Source organism: Panthera tigris, chromosome X, assembly GCF_018350195.1.
Source record: "Panthera tigris isolate Pti1 chromosome X, P.tigris_Pti1_mat1.1, whole genome shotgun sequence".
In the NCBI taxonomy this organism is placed as follows: domain Eukaryota; kingdom Metazoa; phylum Chordata; class Mammalia; order Carnivora; family Felidae; genus Panthera; species Panthera tigris.
Window position 1 is genome coordinate 91,352,375 of NC_056677.1, and position 18,631 is coordinate 91,371,005.

The 18,631-nt window shown below is 43.6% G+C and overlaps 1 protein-coding gene across 1 annotated transcript in view; it reads right to left on the bottom strand.

Moving 5' to 3' along the window:
- TRPC5 (transient receptor potential cation channel subfamily C member 5) overlaps positions 1–18,048 on the bottom strand; it is a 132,690-nt gene extending 114,642 nt beyond the window's left edge. The window contains exon 1 of the mRNA XM_007078434.3: positions 17,671–18,048. Within this exon, the coding sequence (XP_007078496.2) occupies positions 17,671–18,048 (378 nt within the window). The remainder of the gene's footprint in view (positions 1–17,670) is intronic.
- Positions 18,049–18,631: the final 583 nt, after the last annotated feature.

Sequence of the window (18,631 nt, forward strand, 5' to 3'; positions counted from 1 at the left end):
TTCTTTCATACCCTGCCAAAGGTTCTGCTCCATCAAATTAACATTGGGGTGCTTAACTCTTTCTGAGGCTAGAGGTTACTGCACCTTGGATCGATTGCAGTGACAGAGAAATGGTCTAGATTGCTACTATGTTTCATTTAATCTTGATGATTCTATGATTAAGTGCACTCCACCCAAACAGATATCCACCAGAACTTCAAAAGTTTTATTCTAGAAATGTATCAATGACATCACTGCCTGTAGAGTTATTAGTGAACTCCCCTATGGTTTACATATCTATTGGGACTGTGTATTATTGCCTATGTACTATACCAATTGTATGTCAGGTACAGTACCTATTTAATGTGGCTTTATAAAGTAGTTTTAGAATAGTTTCAAAATATTGTTCATTTCCTCACAGCATCCCTGTGATATTATTTAGTATTATCCCTTTGCTTTACAGTGGTAAGAGGTTAAAGTATAAAAAGGTTAAGTAATTTGCCTAAGGCTACATAAATAGTTGAGGAATGGAATCGTCATGTGAACTCCACTCTAAGATTTTGTTCAACATATCATGTGCCACAGCCTGTATACACATTGCAGAATTGCAGGGTTGGAAGACATGCTGGAGATGACATAGCCCAGCCTCGTAATAGATGTTTAATCCTTTTGCTAACACTCCTGCCCAACGGCCATTCTGCCTCTGCTCACATATGTCCTGGGGTGATATGCCATTTCATTTCTCTCCACTACTGATATTATGGTTTTGAAATTGGGTGGCAACATTTCCTTCCTCCCCATCAAACGCGACTCAGCACCCATGGGCTGCCCATTCTAGTATGGATGTTTATTAAGAATGTTTTCTTGAGTAGTGACACAACATGCAGCAGGCAGTGAGGATGTACTCCTTCCTATTTCCTGACTTCATCTTCAAGGGAGTGGCAGCTATGGCTGTGGTTGGTTCAGTAGCTGACCTGTAGTTCTTTGTCAATACTGAAGAGCTACCATCCTCAAGGTGACTGGCTAGGAGACAGTTGACCAGATCAAGGCTTATGGAGCCCCACTGGAGGGCATCACTCTGGAAGATCAAGTGGTACTTCTTGCAGGCATACCTCTGGAGGAGGAGGCTACCCTTGGTCAGTGTGGGGTAGAGGCCAGGACCTCCAGAAGTGGCTGACCACATGCGTGGAGGTGAAGTCCATGGTACCCTGGCCTGTGCTGAGAAAGTGAGAAGCCAGACTCCCAGAGTAACCAAAAAGGAGGAAAAGGAAAAGTAATGAGAGGAGGAGATGATAATGGGCTGTATCAGCAATGGATGTAGCAGTGTTGCTTCATCCATGTTATACCCACCATTGGGAAGAAGTTCACCAATGTTAACTCTTGTTTTGTAAGTTTTTAAATTTACTTTGAGAGAAAGAAAGCACAAGTCAGGGAGGGAAAGAGAGAGAGGGAGAGAGAGAGAATCACAAGCAGGCTACGTGCTGTCAGCACAGAGCCCCCATGTGAAGCTCGAATCCACAAACCATGAGGTCATGACCTGAGCCAAAGTCAGACGCTCAACCAACTGAGCCACCCAGGCGCCCTCACCAGTATTAACTCTGAAGTGCTTTGTGATACTGATTTCTGTGAATGAGGCCATTTGGTTCAGTCTGCCTTGCTTAAAAAAAAAAAAAAGCATCCTTTCCTATCTTCTATTTCATTCCCTTTTGGTTCAAGGTGGCTTCTCGCTCATCGGATCAATTTATGGATGCTGGCCCAAGGAAATATTTCAGCCCAGTTCCCAAAGAAGGAGCTCAGGATTGAGAATGCCAACTTGGTATTTTTATTAGGCCACACTGTTCTGTCTGCCTACTGGGTTGTGTTCTCCAGTCCTGAAGACCAAGAAGGATGGAATTGATGCTACCAGTTGAATCATTTAGTTAAAATTATAAATTCAGGATTCTTCCTCGGTGCTTTAAATGAAACAAAGTAGTGGGAATCGCCAAAGAATGATTTTCAGGTAAAGACAGCCTAGCTTATTTGAGCTACTTCCCCTAAATGAGATCTATAGCATTTTCTCCGAAGTCAGTCCTAGGATCCAGAGAACAGTTTCCATTCTGATCAGACAAGCTATTGCCCATAGAAGCTTAGCACTGACGGCAGAATATATGAGTTCATCTTGTTCTGTTTCCGGTTTACAAATGGGAACCAGCTAATTTAGAAACCATGGCAGTCTCTGATTAAAATGATGGAGATTCTAACACTGGCAGAAAGAAATCAAGCTCTCAGGAGGGAAGGCAGAAAAATAACTGCACAAAAGACAAGCCAGGGCTCACCACTGTGTACCCCCTTAGTAGTCCAAGGGAAGGTTATTTGGTTGCTAAAAGCTCTGAATTATGACTACATCTATATAATGGATGAATATTTCAGATTCAGTATTAGGGGTTGTTAGGCTTGGTTTTTAGACACAAATGTATTTAAGTTTTAGAGAATATATTTTAATGCTCTCCTGCACTAAATGTACTAACCTGGAGTCAAAGATATTGTCACTGCGACATTTTTGTGGCCTTATTTCCTTGGGTCTGTAGATCCTGTCATCTAACAAGAGAGGTTTGCTTCATGGGATTGGTGTAAGTCTTTTGGGGGCACCATGGAGATTGGAAACCTTGCCTTGAATTTTGTTCACAGCAAATACCAGCTCCTTAAAATAACAAATATTTGATTTCAAGAAGGTTTGTATATCTTTGGAATGTCTTTCCTCTTCACCAAGAGCTGAAATTTGTTTAGCCTATAAGATGAAGGATTTAGGTTAGATGCAAGGAAGACAGACTCCAGAATGTGTGACTATAGAATGCCATAAAATTTACTCTGGGTGGCTTTAAAGACAGAATGATTTTTTTAATTTTATTTGAGAGAGAGAAAGAGGGAGAGAGACAGAGAGACAGAGAGACAGAGAGGCAGGCAGTGGGAGAGAGACATAATCCCAAGCAGACTCATGCTCAGCACAGAGCCTGATGCAGGGCTTGATCCCACGACCCTGGGATCATGACCTGAGCCAAAATCAAGAGTCAGATAGTCAATTGACTGAGCCACCCAAGTGCCCCTAAAGACAGAGTAATTTTAATGTAGTGAAAACAACGCTCGATTGAAAGTCTAGTTATGCATCTTGGTTCTGCTATATAAGTCAGTCTGTTGAGCCTGGATAAATCACTTCCCTCTGTGAATCTCACTGTCCCCATCTATAAAATGGGGAGGAGGTGGACTAGACAATCTTTCCAGGTCGGACATTCTGTTCATCTCGCTCATTCGTAAAACCACTTATTGTGACAATATGAATTGACTTGAAGCATTATACCAAGTGAAATACCTCAGACAGAGAAAGACAAATACTGTATAATCTCACTTATGTGTGGAAACTTAGAAAAAAAACCCAGCAAACTCGTCAACACAGAGAATAGATTGACGGTTGCCAGAGGCAGAGGGTAGGAGGTAGGGGAAATGGATGAGGTTGGTCAAAAGGTACAAACTTCCAGTTATAAAATAAATCAGTCCTAGGGATATAATGCACAGCGTGGTGACTATAGTTAATCATATTGGATTAATATAATTTAATACTGGATTGTATATTTAAAAGTTGCTAAGAGAGTAGAGCTTACAAGTTTTTATCACAGGAAAAAAGTGCGAACTATGTGTGGTGATGGATGTTAACTAGACTTATTTTTGTTGATGATCGTTTTGCAACATATACAAACATAAAATCATTATGTTGTATACCTGAAACTAATGTGCTGTTTTATGTCAATTATATCTCAATAAAAAAACATTTATGGAGTACATGACATGTTCCAAAAGCTATTCTAGGCCCTGGGGATTCAAAAATGAACAAAATACAAAAAGCCACTTCTCTAGAGAGGCTGATACAGGCAACAAACATATCTGTTAGCTGGTGATAAGTGCTACTAATAATCTTGAAGCAGGGAAAGGGGGTAGGGAGCAATGGGGAAGGTGTTATTTTTACGTAGAGAGATCAAGGAAGGTCTGCCTGATAAGGTAGCATTGCAGCAAATATCTAAAGGAAAGAAGGGAGCCAGCCATGTAGCTACTTGGGTAATACGGAACATTTCAGGCAAAGGCACTAATGCTAGACCATTCCTATGAGAGGCGACTATCGCTGAAGCAGATCGAGTGAGGGAGAGTGGTAGGAGATGAGAGAAAAGAGCAGGGGTCAGATAATGCAGGGCCTTGGAGGCATTGGGAAGGGCTTTGGAGGGTTTGACCAGAATGACATGGTCTGACTTAGATTTTCAAAAGGTGACTGCCACTGGGAAAAGACTAGATTGTGTGGGGCTGAGAGGGAAAGCAGGGAGACCAGTTAGGGAGCTATGATAATCATCCAAGTAAGAGGTAATGGTTGCTTGGACTAGGGTGAGGAGGTAGGGGTCATGAGAAATGGTCAGATTCTAGGGTGGTCTGGAGTGATTCAAGGTTTAAAAGCTCTTGTCGTGGAAATCTCATGATTTCCTCTATTCTTTCTTTGAGCCCCTTCCAGATATTATGAGTCCATAATTGCAGTTTACGTACTTCAGTCACAAGAAATTTTTGTTTATCCCCTTTGCGAATTCCCCAAATTCCTAGCTCTTCTGAAATCAAAGTGGAAAAAAAAATATTCTGAGTAACAATGGAGGTCGTTGGTACCATCAGTCTAGTGAGGGCTTCTCCTCTTTGAACTTGGTAAGGTTGTTCTATTCTAGGGCTAAATGCCATTTTATTGACTGCAGGGCAAGATGACACTAAAAGCTTCTACATTATCAAGAATCTCTGCTGGCATTATCCGTCAGGGTTGTCTGACCATCTTATTTTGACACAGGTACTGTGTACTCTCTCAGTGTCCCCAAAACATTCTTAATCTAGATGATTGCGTCAGCATGGCATCGAGTAAAGAATTTGGAAACTATCCTATTTGTCTAATCAATGTAGACAATTTGAAGAGTTTAGACCAGAAATAGTATAGGCTTGTCATGTTACATTTCCTCTCTCATATGTTTCCTCCCTACTAAGGAAATTCGGGAAAATGTTTTCCCGTATAATTTGATACTTCCCTTTTTTTCTGAAGTAGCTATTATGCTGCCAATGAGTCAGGGCAAAGAATGGATTAAATGGATTTTTGTCATTGCTTGGGTATAAGAACTCATTCCTCTGCTAAAGACCAACCCTTCTTCCTGTTTCTGTTTCATTTCTACCTTTGTGCTTGAGGTATAAGCCTGTCTGGTCCCTTTTATGCCTACAACTTGGTGAATCCTAGCTATAAGAGCCATAAAGAGTTTCTTCCCTTTGAACAAAGGTACTTAAGCACTAAACTGGACACTTAAAAATAAAGGAATGATTAAGCATAAATACTCTTTCATTCAGGCTTTCTTATACCAGAGAAACATTAAGACATTTTAAGCATCACTTAAACAATTGTATACTTTTATGCAAAAAAGTTAAAAGATCTAGAATACAATTAGCTTTGCCCTTTGCTTCAGACTTGCTGTAAAACTGAGTAAACCACTATTCTCTAATACATCGGTGTTAATTTTAAAGGATGAATAAAGTGCTAATGACCTTAATATGCAGAGTTTAGACAAATCAGTAAGAAAAAGATGAAGACACTAGTAGGAAAATGGGTTCAAAAATGAACAGCTGATTCACAGAATAGAACACATTGCTTACAATATGAGAGCATGTGAAATCCCACTTATAATAAAAATTCAAACGTAAAACAATAATGAGGTAGCATATTTAAGTGTCCGATTGACAAAGATTTCCCCAAATCTTTGACTTTTTTGCAGTCTCTGATTCCAAGGATGTGAGAAACAGGCATTCTCACACACTGTTGGTAGGGGAGCAATTTGGCAATAGAAATAAAAATTAAATAATGCGCATACTCTATGATTCCATAATCTTCATTACCAAAAATTTCCCTTACAGATATAATCACACAAGTGTTCAAAGACACACATGCATGCACACACATACACACACACGGGTATTCATCACAGTAGTGTTTAGAAAAAAGCAAAATTCAAAAACCTAAATCAAAAATCAAAAACCTAAATATCCTTGAACAATTTAAGAGTTCATTAATAGAGGACCGGTTAAAGAAATATGGCACATTTGTATGATATAATGCAATATCGCCATTAAAAAGATTATGGTAAAGATAAATACCTTCAGAGGGAAAGATGTCCACCGTGTGTCGTTAAAGAAAAAGAAGCAAGTTGCAGAGCATTCGTGAAAAGAAGTCTGTGTGTGTGTGTGTGTGTGCTTGTGTATATGTTTCTGTTTGAATATGCATAGAGAATACCTAGGAGGACACACCTATATTGTTCATAACGATGACTTCTAGGGAGTGAGTTTTGAGAGTAACAACATGTATTATTTTTACAACAAAAACTTTAAAATGAACATGGCTGTGGAGAAGGGTGGTGGTGGTCTGGGGCCCGGATGCTTGAATAACCTCAGTTTGAGAGTTGAGAAATAATGGAGGGGGAAAGGGAGAAAACTGCTTGAGTAAATAGGGCACATATTCATTTTGCTTGGGTAGACGGAGCCCAAACTGCTCTAAATTCTGGCTGCCTAGTAGGGCTTGACGCCTTCCCCATTTAGGCCCATTGGCAGGTGAGAAGAGACTATCAGGCTGTTCGATGACAAGGGGATGGATTGGAGGATCTCCAGGCCATTTTTAGCTCCACAGTTCTATCCACAATTCTCATATAGATAATGGAGCTGATGTTGCCCAACATCAAATCACTCCTGGTTGCCCTTGAAGAGCAGAAGAGCAGAGGAGGATTCACAAATTCCACTCTCCAGCTGCAGAAGTGTTTACTCTGGGTTATCACCCCCCCTTTTCTGGAGGAGAGTTAAAGGAGGTAGACTCACAGGAGATTTGTCAATGGTACCATGTTCCTCTCCCTTCTCTGACTTGTATTTCTCTGGACAGTTCTTTCAGTGCCTTTTTCTTACCTGGCTCACAGCACCATCCCTCGCGCCCCCACTTTTTTTTTTTTAAACGAACGGACTGGCAATAATAATCCACTGATAGTATGGTGAAACAAGCTTTCCTTTATTCGTGATCCTGATTACCTTCCCTGTAGGGAGGACTTCAGAGGGCTGACATACTTTTTTAAAATAGAGAATAGCTGCCAGATTAGGGTCATTTAATCCTGCCAATGGCAACCAAGTGTACGTTTACCAGCAGGTGCCTGAAATCCAGGCCCTCACTAAAGTGGCTGTCCTTCTGACTCTGGAGAGTTTCTTCTGGTAGAAGAAACCACTTTCATTAACATGTCTTGTCTGTTGGACTCATTCTGCCTCCAAGCTTAGGGCTGGATTTATCAGTGACAATTCAGCATGAATTGCCAACCCTCTTTCCTCAAACCTTCAACCCTGCACCCACATTTTGAACTTTATTCTATAGGAAATAAGGAGGAACGTTGACCATTTGAGTGACATGATCAGATACTAATGCTTGGGTACATACAGTACTTTCTTACCTCTAACAGCACTTATATTTTGACTAATTGTCGATAGGTTTGCCTCCTCTCTTCAATTAAGTTATTGAAAGGGACTTAGTACTCAACTTGGTGTGGTGGCTGAAAGAGGGTTAAGATGAAGACAACGGCACAGTTTTGAATCTAGAACACTGGAAGGATGACGGGAGGGATATGGGTGCCATCACCTGAGAGAGGATACACTGGATGCCGAGGAGGACCTAGAGGGCAAAGTGAGGCTAGCGCTGGCATTAAGAACACAGAATCTGCAGCCATGCTGCCTCAGTTTGAATCCCAGTCGGTCTACTTACTAGTTGCATAAGCTTGGGAAAGCTATTTAGCCTCTTTGTGCCTTAATGCACCCATTTGTAAAAATGAGTAATAGAATAATCTCGCAGGATGGCTGTGAGTATCAGACAAGTTAATGTAGCTTATGTACTTAGAATGGTGCCTGGCACACAGTAAGTGCAAATTGGTGCTTACTATTTTTATTATTAGACGTAGTGAATTTTATTTTATATTTTTAAAAAAAATTTTAAAAAGATTATTTTTGAGAGACAGAGAGAGTGAGTGGGGGAAAGAGAGAGGGAGAGAGAGAACCCAAGCTGGATCCACACCATCGGCACGGAGCCCGATGTGGGGCTCGAACCCCCAAACCACAAGACCATGACCTGAGCTGAAACCAAGAGTCAGATGCTTAACCGGCTGAGCCACCCAGGTGCCCCTAGACATAGTGAATTTTAAATGTTTGGGGTACATCTAGGCAGGCATGTCTAGCTGAAACTTGGGAAATAAATTATAGATCACATGATAGATACTGAGCTACAAAGGGAGAAGTGATAGAACTCCAGGCAGCACCAGTATTGAAGGAAGAAAAAAATAGGGATTCTGAAAAAGAGACTAAAAGGCAGTGGGCAGAGAAGGAGGAGGAACCATGTAGGCATGATATCATGGAATCTACGAAAGTCGTCAGCCAATGAGATTAAAGTGGGACACCAACATTGGAACTGTGTGTATGGAGAGGGACTGGAAGAGAGGAGGGAGAGAATGTCATTTGGGGAAGTAGATAGATGAAAGGGGAAAGAGTCAAAGATCCGTATGGCCAGCTCCTCACAAATATTTGCTGAGGGGTAGCACTGTTCAACCAGTCCCCTGGGTTATCGGTGGGTTCAGCTTCTTTTGTTGTTTGTTTGTTTACTTACTTATTGATTTCGAGAGACAGAGTATGAGTGGGGAGGGGCAGAGAGAGAAGGAGAGAGAATCCAAGCAGGCTCCACACTCAGTGCAGAGCCTGACGGGGGACTCCATCTCATGAACTGTGAGATCATGACCTAAGCCAAAATCAAGAGTTGGACACTTAACTGACTGAGCCACCCAGGCACCCCTCTGGCTTCATCCCATTTCAGTCCCCTCTGCCCCAGCTTCCAGTCAGAGGACCAGTGACAATGAGCTGGGATGATGGTGACTATTCACTAAGGTCCCAACTAAGGAGTGGTTCAACCAGTGACCACAGACTAATTCCCCTCTACTCCAACTAGGATCAGAGAAAAAAAGAAGGAGGGCAGATACATGAGCACAGGAACCCAACAACTGCTGTTTATGATAAGACTCAGGGCATACCTGGCCCAGTGCCCTGACTCTGAGTGAGGTATTTGGCACCTTCCATCATGAGGGTAATGGCGTCCCAAGCACTGCTTTCATCACCAACCCTTCACTCCAGCAGCCACTGTGAACAGGCCACCATCATTCCAACTCCCCCGACATTACTCATTCACTTCCCCCTGACAAGCGTGCCATCCCTTTCTTCCTTTCCAGCTCAAAGCCTATTTCTTAAAAATGTTCCTCCCTTAAAACCTCTGTGTCTACTTGTGTCTGGAGTGTCTTCCTGTATTGTCCACATCACACATTTTAGATGATGTAGCATACATTTGCTTGCACTGCTCTGTTTCTGTCCCGTGGCTTTTGTTGGCATATGGAAAGGCACAGTAACAAGGTAGTGTTTGGTGCACTGGGATAGGACAGCTGGGAAGGGAGATGGAAGGAGAGCTCTGAGTTTTGCACCGATATTTCACACTTGAACTAATTTGCAACAAGAGGTATAAGCTGGAAAAACCAATAGCAGTGAGGAGAGGAGCCTGGGGTGAAAAGGAGACAAACATTGGCTGCCTTTTAGACAACTGAACATATTAGGTGAAGGAGGGGGGGAGAATATCACACGCAGATGAGATATACCTGCCCTAGGACAGAAGAGAATAAGAAACTTCCTAACTGGACATACGTATGTCGACCATGAGCGTAAAGCTGTAGAAAGGAAGCCCTGAGTTGGTGGTAACCCTGTAGGGAGGGAGGGAGGGAGCATGGCTAAAAAGTCGCATGTGTTTTTATTTAGTGATTTACTTTTTACACTGCTTTAGGGATTCTTCTTTGTGAGCTGTTATGCAGCCAGGTTTAAGTAATTATGTTGTTTTTTTTCTTTCTGAGAGGTGACTATCACTATCATATCTTTTGTGTCCCTTGGAACACAGAAGGCCATGCTCACTAAGAGGGGCAGGGGCTGGTTGGACACCATGTGCACGTCTGTTCTCCACACGAATCTATAAATTTCTTGAGGGCACTAACTGTATCTTTCAGTTTTACTGTGAGGCATATAATTAGCAGTCAAAAATACTTAGACAATTGAATTGAACTGAAGAGAGTTAATCATTTGCTGAAACTCTGTCATCAATGAGTTGTTCCAGAGAGACACGACTCGGAGCTGCTTTGTTTATTTTCAGCTTTGTTGTAATTGTCACCACTTCTGATGATCCCTCAGAGGCAGAGCGGAGTGGTAGAAAGAGTGGCTTGGGAGACAGGAAGCATTTGTGCCAGTTTGGACTCAGCTAAGTGACCTTGGACATGTTAATTTCAGACCACATGATTTTCAAACTCTCTATAGTTCTGCTCTGTGAGTGCAGTAGGCCTTGTCTACTGAAAATCAACAAAGATACACGAGAGGAAGTAACTCAGTTTGTCAGCTTGGCCACTATGATGTGATGCAGTCATTTTGAAATTTTCTTCCAAAGAAGTCGTTGATTTCTTTTTTTTAAAGTTTATTCATATATTTAGAGAGAGAGAAAGAGGGAGAGAGAGAGAGTCCCAAGCAGGCTCCAAGCTGTCAGCGCAGAGCCCGAAGTGGGGCTCGAACTCATGAACTGTGAGATCATGACCCGAGCTGAAATCAGGAGTTGGACATTCAACCAACTGAGCCACCCAGATGCCTTGGCTGATTTATTTTCTTGAGTTGATTGACACACCCCATGTTTTTGATCTAGAACTTTGACTTTGGAATGAAAATCAGAGAATGAAAGCTGTTACTCAGATTACTATAAAGGTAGATACCTACTGTTGGGCAAGTCAGGTAACAAAGACTTAATAACGTTACTACTATTCTGTATTAATGCTAATGATATGGGTATTATATAGCAAATGCTATGGATCACAAATTATGCCAAATGTTCAAAAATAGTTCTCACGTAAATCTTGCAACAATCTGTGACACGGGCAATATCATTATCCCCGTTATACAGGTAAGAAAACTGATGCTGAGTCACAGTGGACAACTTTTTCAAGGTCACTCAGTCTGAACTCTCAGCTATGATGTGTTAGGGGGTGCTTAATACATTTAAAAAACAATAAGATTAGCTAGCATAAGAGTAAAGCATAAATAAGAGTAAATAAGATTAGCTAGCATGTGATATCAGCATGGCTTCAGCTAGTAGAAGTAGGAGCAGTATTAGCTACTTACTCATCGAGTGTTTACTCTGTGTCAGGCACTGTTCTAAGTAATATATGTGCATTAGTCCACTTAATTCCAGCTATCACTCTACGAAGTGGACTCCATTATTGTTCTCCTTTACAGACGAAAAAACTGAGGTCTGGAGAGATTAAGGAAACCTATCCCATAAACGGCAATTCTCTCCTTTACTTTCTGCTCTCATATTGAGTGTTTGAGATGTAGAGGTTAGACTCTTTAGGTCCTCTCTCTGTGCCTCAGTCACCTTTGCCCAGGCCCTCAGGGTGCCCCTCCACACTGTGCAATCTCTCCCTGAGACCAAGAGGCAGGCAGGAGAAGGGAGTAAATGTAGTGTCTCATTGCTGATTTTCTACAATCTTAACACAAACACTTATCAGTGTTGTTGAAACTTAATCTCACTAGCTCATCTGTGAGACCAATTTTAATTTGGAGCCATCTGCCACAGACAAATGAGTAATTATGGCAGAGCCCAGAGGGGTGGGCCTTGGGGAGAAGGTTGGCTTAGCCTCTTTCCGCCTGCCTGCACTGACGCAAGTGACCAAGAAAGAAAATTCTTTGGGTGGGCTGTTGATGCAAAGGCCAGCAGTTCTACTTCCCTGTTGCTTAAATCCTTAGACGCCACTGAACAAGGAGGGATGACTTTGAGGTCATACAGCTTGCCTAACAGCAGAAGGGAGACCATTGTCATTAAGGCCAGGCAGAAGGAGGTAATCTGCGAACTGAGCCAGCCCGCTCACCAGCCTCTCTCTCATTGTATTAGTCGTTCCTTGTGATGAGTGCCACTTGCCAGCTGGTCTCTCCACACAATATGACCGGCTAAGTCCAATTGATAGAGTGAGGCTGAAAATAATAGTCATTGACCTCTGTCTAGCATTTAAATTTATTTTCGAAAGACTTTAATGTACCTTATTTCATCCTAATGACAAGCCCCTAGATTAGGTATTGTTCCCTTCATTTTATACATGAGGAAATTTAGTCGTAGAGTGATTCTGTAACTGGACAGGTGTAAAACACCTTGGGTCTTGCCCAAGGTCATCCTGTTAGCTGCAAGCTGGTTAGCACCTCAAACTCTGAATTAGACTATGTCATCCTGTCTTCTAGACGAGTGGCTGTCCAGCTATGCTTGCTCCTCAGGGACCACGGAGGGATAGGAGTGTGTGTGTGTGTGTGTGTGTGTGTGTGTGAACAAGTGGGGCTTTGGGCCCTGATCTGCACTTAAACTAGGCCAGCTCTGCTTGGGTCTGTTTGCCTATTTTACTTCTGGGAAGGATTTCATTTAATGAAAGGCTCTGCTTCTGAAAATGTCTGAAAACCACTTGCCTAGTAGTATTTCTCATGGAGAGTTTAGTGGGTTGAATGGAGTCCCCTCAAAAGATATACTCACCTCTTAACCCCCAGTACCTATGAATGTGACCCTATTTAGAAAAAGGGTCTTTGCAGATGTCAAGTTAAAATGAGGTCATCGTGCATTAGGGTGGGCCCTAAATCAATGACTGGTGTCTTAGAAAGGAGAGGGGGATCAGGACCCAGAGACACAAGGAAAAGACACGGAGAACTCTGTGCGACGATGGAGGCAGAGATTGGAGTGATGCGGTTACAAGCGAAGGCATGGAACAGATTCTCTTTTAGGGCCTCCAGGAGGAACCAGCCCTGTCAATACCTTTATTTCAGACTTCTGGCTTCCTGAACCATGAGAGAATGCATTTCTTTTATTTTAAGCTTTCCAGTTAGTGGGAATTTGTTATGGCAGCCTAGGAAACAGATACAGAGAAGTCCATAGACCTTTTACCTAGAAATGGGTGAGGGCGGGCTTATTAAAATGCTGGTTCCGGGCTCCAACCCCAAGGCTCTGAACCTGTAGGGGCTCAAGAGTCTGTATTTTGACAAGTTCGCCATATGCACAATGATTAATCTTTGAGCTGGTCTTGACCATACACAGGTACAAGACTCTGCTCCCAGAGTCAGTGCGCCAAAGGAAAAAGGCTTGATGTACAAGAAATAGGCTGGTATTAAGCCTTCTGTAGTGCAAAAATTTTGAATTCTGAGAATTATTTAAGAGTGTTTGCCCTAAGGAGTCACAAAATCTGCCAAGAGAGTCAGACTTTTGGAGCAGCCAGAAGACCCCCGAACAACACACACACACACATACACACACACGCACATGCACACGCACACACGCCGTCTTATACTTGTCTGGTGCAGAGAATTCTGATAAAGCATCACCATCTTGACTTTAAGATTTGGTCCCTATTAAAAATGCAGTTTTCCATGTGAGTGCTGATACTTGAAGCCAGTGTCAGACATTTATGCCTGGCCTTTGATCTTTACCTGAGAGCACTTTTGATAGGCTAGAAGAGGGAGAAGAGCAGGATGGGCTGAGCAGAGGGGGGTCTCGTTGCCAGCCTGAGGCCAAGCCCTTTGCCAAGTAAAGCCAAAGAGGGCCCCAGTTTATCCATCCAAGATTGATGGAGGTCAGCTGTGCCCAATCTCTTGGCGACATGGGGGAGGGCCAGTGAAAAAGGCCAGGTGTTTGGCTTCTGGGTGTGGGAGGGGCACCTTCCTGGGAGTGGCCTACCCAGCGGGACCTGCGGTCCTTCAGGAGGCCTGTGTTTGCTCACATCCCTGATTTGCTCCCAGGTAAACAAATCCTGATTCTATTTCCCAGAAAGGCAGAACTTCAGCATGGTGGTGGCCTGTTGTTATAGTTACTGACATATGACTTGCCACAGTGATTGTCAGAGCAATGGGAGAAAATAAAATTTAGCAGAGGCTGGTGGTGGGGGTTGGGAGAGAGAGAGGAGGAAGGGAAATCTGCCGAAAAGACTTGGAGCTGGGGCCGATGGCTGTGTTCCTTTGTACATATGGTATGATATTCAAGTATGGACAAAGGAGGTCTTACACTGGCGGTGTCTGAAAGGATCTTGGGAAAAGACAGCCTGTCCCAAACAGCTTCACTCCTGTTCCATACGCCTGACATTTCACCATTAGTGGTTCATTCGTGTGAGTTAAGCTCTGCCTTTCTCCAGGGGAGGTCACGCCTTAGATTGTACCCTGGAGTGAGTTTTCCTGGTGCCTTTCTTCCCCAGAGTTTGCCAGGGCACTGGGGAAAGATGGGAGAAATGGGGGTCATCAAATAAAGACATGGCCTGTTTTCAAAACTCCGAAAGTATTGCTAATCCCCTCTTTGGAAACTCCCCTGTGCTCTGCTCTCTTTCGCAACAGTTATGAAGCTGAACGTGCAGGATGTCTGAGAGATACACATAGCTCTTCCTTATTCATCAGCAAATATTTATCTATCACCCATTATATACTAGGCATTGGGTTAGGTACTACTGGGGGAAACATGGAAGCAGTTGGGCATTAGATTATGCCTGACATTTAAGAAACAATCTAGTTACAGAGACCAGACATTTACACAAGTGAGGCTGACCAATAGTACACAGTTGGGTGTGAGTGGTGTCAATGGAAGGATAGAGCTAATGACTGCGTAATCTCAGGGGTGGGCAAGATCATCACAGGGTAGGGTGTCTGGGTAAGCCTTAATTCAGAGGAATGCAGTTTTTAAAACATTTTTTTAATGTTTATATTTGAGAGAGAGAGAGAGAATGACAGTGCACGAGCGGGGGAGGGGCAGGGAGAGATGGAGACAGAATCGGAAGCAGGCGCCAGGCTCCGAGCTGTGAGCACAGAGCCCGATGTGGGGTTTGAACCCACAAACTGTGAGGTCATGACCTGAGCCGAAACTGGATGCTTAACCGACTGAGCCCCCCAGGCGCCCCCAGAGTAACGCAGTTAAATCACTCCGACCCTTAGCAGGGCTGTGGTGAAATGGGGCAGAGAACAAATCAGTTTTGATAGGAATGGTGATGTGGACTGAGTAGGGAACATATTCATACCTCTCTGCTTTGCTCTTCATCCAAATTCTGGCCTGTCCTTTCCAGAGAGCTCTTGATCCTTCACGGGTCTACCCTGTCTCAGAACTCTGTTCTGCGAATCCCAAGACTTCGATTGCCACAGAAGCAGTATAGCCAAGTGGTGAAGAGGGTAGGTTTAGGGGTTAGGTGGCCTGGGTTTGAATCCTGGCTCTGACACTTAACTGTGATCTTGGACAACTGATTTAACTGTGACTCAATTCTTCTCATGGGTAGAATGGGGGCAGTAATAATAGTGTCTACCTAACCGAGGTGCTGGGGGGATTAAATGAGCCAAGTGGTGTAAGTTACTTAGCATGGTGCTGGCTGCATACTATTTGTTCATGAAATAAGTGTTTATTGAATGCCCGTGATATTGCAGGCACTTTCGTAGTGTGGGGTTACAGCTGTGCTGTATTAAATGCTGGTGGAGGGGCGCCTGGGTGGCTCAGTCGGCTAAGCGTCCGACTTCAGCTCAGGTCACGATCTCACGGTTCGTGGGTTCGAGCCCCGCGTCGGGCTCTGTGCTGACAGCTCAGAGCCTGGAGCCTGTTTCAGATTCTGTGTCTCCCTCTCTCTGACCCTCCCCCGTTCATGCTCTGTCTCTCTCTGTCTCAAAAATAAATAAACGTTAAAAAAAATTTTTTTTTTAAATAAAAAAAAAAGTAAATGCTGGTGGAGAACGGAGGCATTCAGGCCCTTTATTCAAGGAACTTTTCATCTACTGTCTTTCTTTCTGTTCTATCCATTCCAATTCTTAGTCTGAGAGTTATCACTTAAGTACTTTCATTCTTTTTGTTTAACCAGGCAGGCAAACAGTAAAGCTCCACTTCCCTTTAAGCCGAGCTTTGGCCATGACCCATAAGGTTTGATCTGAAGTGTTTTCATTATCTGAGCACTTTGCAGTTTGGGGCTTGATTTTTACTATTTTATTGCTTTTTTAATTATTAAAATTTTTAAAAATGTTTATTTATTTTTGAGAGACAGAGAGAGATAGCCTGAACGGGGGAGGGGCACAGAGAAAGAGGAAGACCCAGAATCCGAAGCAGGCTCCAGGCTCTGAGCTGTCAGCACAGAGCCCGACGCGGGGCTCGAGCTCACGAGCCGTGAGATCATGACCTGAGCCGAAATCGGACGTTCGGCCAACTGAGCCACCCAGGCACCACTATTTGTTTTTTTTTTTGTTTGTTTTGTTTTTCGTTTTTGCTTTTTAATGCATTGTCGTATTCCATGTTTGATGGTACTGTATTTTCTTTGTCCCTACTATATCTTTCTCCCTACTTCGTCCCTACTATGCTCCAAAGGAAGAGAGTAGAGAGACCTGTCTGACTTGAGGGGTTTAGGAGAAACCTGCAAGAGACAGGACATGAAAAGACCATTACGGAAGGGTATTGAGCACTAGGCTTCATGCACTGGTTTCTCTTCTAATGAGAGCTTGTAGTCACTGAAAGGGTGGGTAACAATGGCAGGATTGTTATGCTGTGCTGTGAAGAATAAACCGGCATCGTTGTCCAGGAAGGCTTGTGAGAAAGAAAGGGGCTATCGGCAGAGAATCCAGTTAGAAGATTTTCATGTCAGTCTGGGGCAGTCGTTCTGAAAGCTGAGTGTGCATCAGGATCCCCTGGAGGGGTGGTCAACACACAGCTTGGTAGGCCTCACCCCCAGAGATTCTGATTCAGAATTTGCATTTGCATTTCTAACAAGTTCCCCTGGTGATGCTAATGCTGCTGGTCCAAGAACCACACTTTGAGAATCCCTCAGCTAGGAGGGAGATGATGAGGAACACAGGGAGAGTGGTGGGAGGAAAGAAAGTATGTAAGAGATTGGAGCGAAAGAAACCACAGGGCTTGGGGATTGGACATAGAGGCAGGGAAGGGGAAGAACTCAAAGATGACTCCAGAGTATTAAACCTAAGTGCTTTGGAGGATAGGAGAGTCACAGAGGCAACCCCCAAACATTTAGGGGTGGAATGTAGTCATATCACAGGTACTGGGAAAATACATGAACCCCTATATCCATTTGCACGTGCACCACGGTATTCACATTTAAAGGTCTGTCATTGTCCGGGAGAGAGACCGGTGAGAAGGAAAACTCCCAGGTCTGTGGTTGGCCTCTTCTTTTCTACATTGTAACCTTTGAGTAGAGGAAAGAAAATGAGGCTAGAGAGCAGAGGCCAGGGAGGGTAGAAGGAGCTTGGATGTTCTGGAAATGGAGAGCACACTTCTGGGTTGCCACGTATTGAATGTATACGGGCAAATGCTCACAAAGAAAAGGCAAATGAGGAAAACCTAGTGTGGGCCACGCAGGGTCACTCTAGGATGCCACCTGAGATCACTGATGCGATTTCTGAGAGCAGAGGGTTGCCATGCTAGGGCTACTTAATGCCAGCCTACCTAACCTTCCCTATTTTCAAGGCTTCTGATCCCGGGGCCTTATTGTTCCCGGCTATTTCCCAGCCTGTAGGGATTTCTCTTACCTGCTTCTCTCCACTGGGCCGCCTGTAGCTGAGCAGAAGCTCTACAGCGCCCACCACCTCCTTGCGGATGGCGTAGAGCAATGCATCGCCTACATACACGCTGTGGTTCAGCAGTAGCTCCATGATCTCCAAATTCTCATTCTCAATGGCAATGAGCAGGGCGCTCCGGCCCAGAGGATCCATGCAGTTGATGTTGACGTTGTAGTAGATCTCAGCCTCCTGTAGGGCCTGCTTCACGGTGGCATAGTCCCCCTTCTCCACAGCATTGAGGAACGCCTTCTCTTCTGCAGAGAGCTCTGTCTCAGCCCTCACGATTTGCAGGGGGATACGGTCTCTGTAAGGTGAGTAGTTGACTTTTTTGTAGTACAGTTGGGCCATGGTTCATAGCAACTTAGCAACCTGAGTGAGAGAGAGGGAGACCAAAGAGATTCTTAGGTGCCTGAAGATTTCAACTGGTCAGTTTATGGAGGCAGCATGGCTAAGCGGTTGGAAAATCCTCAACTGTTTTCCCCCCACAATCTTTCTCTTCTTGCAAAGTGGTATAGCAAAAGAAGCCCAGACATTTGGGTTCAAATCCTGGGTTCAAATCCTGCCTTTTCCAGCACTGTGACCTTGGATAAGTTGCTCAAGCCCATTGTGCTTCGGTCTATTATTATTAATGTTATCAATATATTAATAGCATTAGTGGCAGTTATCATTTAGTTACAGCTCACTGTGAACCAGGCTCTGTGCTAAAGAATTCCTTCCTCATAAAGCTATTGTGAGAGTCAAATGAGATAATATACTATCAGAGCAACTGGCAGTGTGTAAACCTCCCAAGACATGGCGCAAATTAATTCCTCCCTTCCCTTCTGCTGTCTGAAGATACTCATGATAATACTGCTGATTGTCAGAGCGACCATTGGCCAATTTTCTTTAGACCCTGGGCCTATGGGCCGGTGCTAATTTTCAGTGTCACATT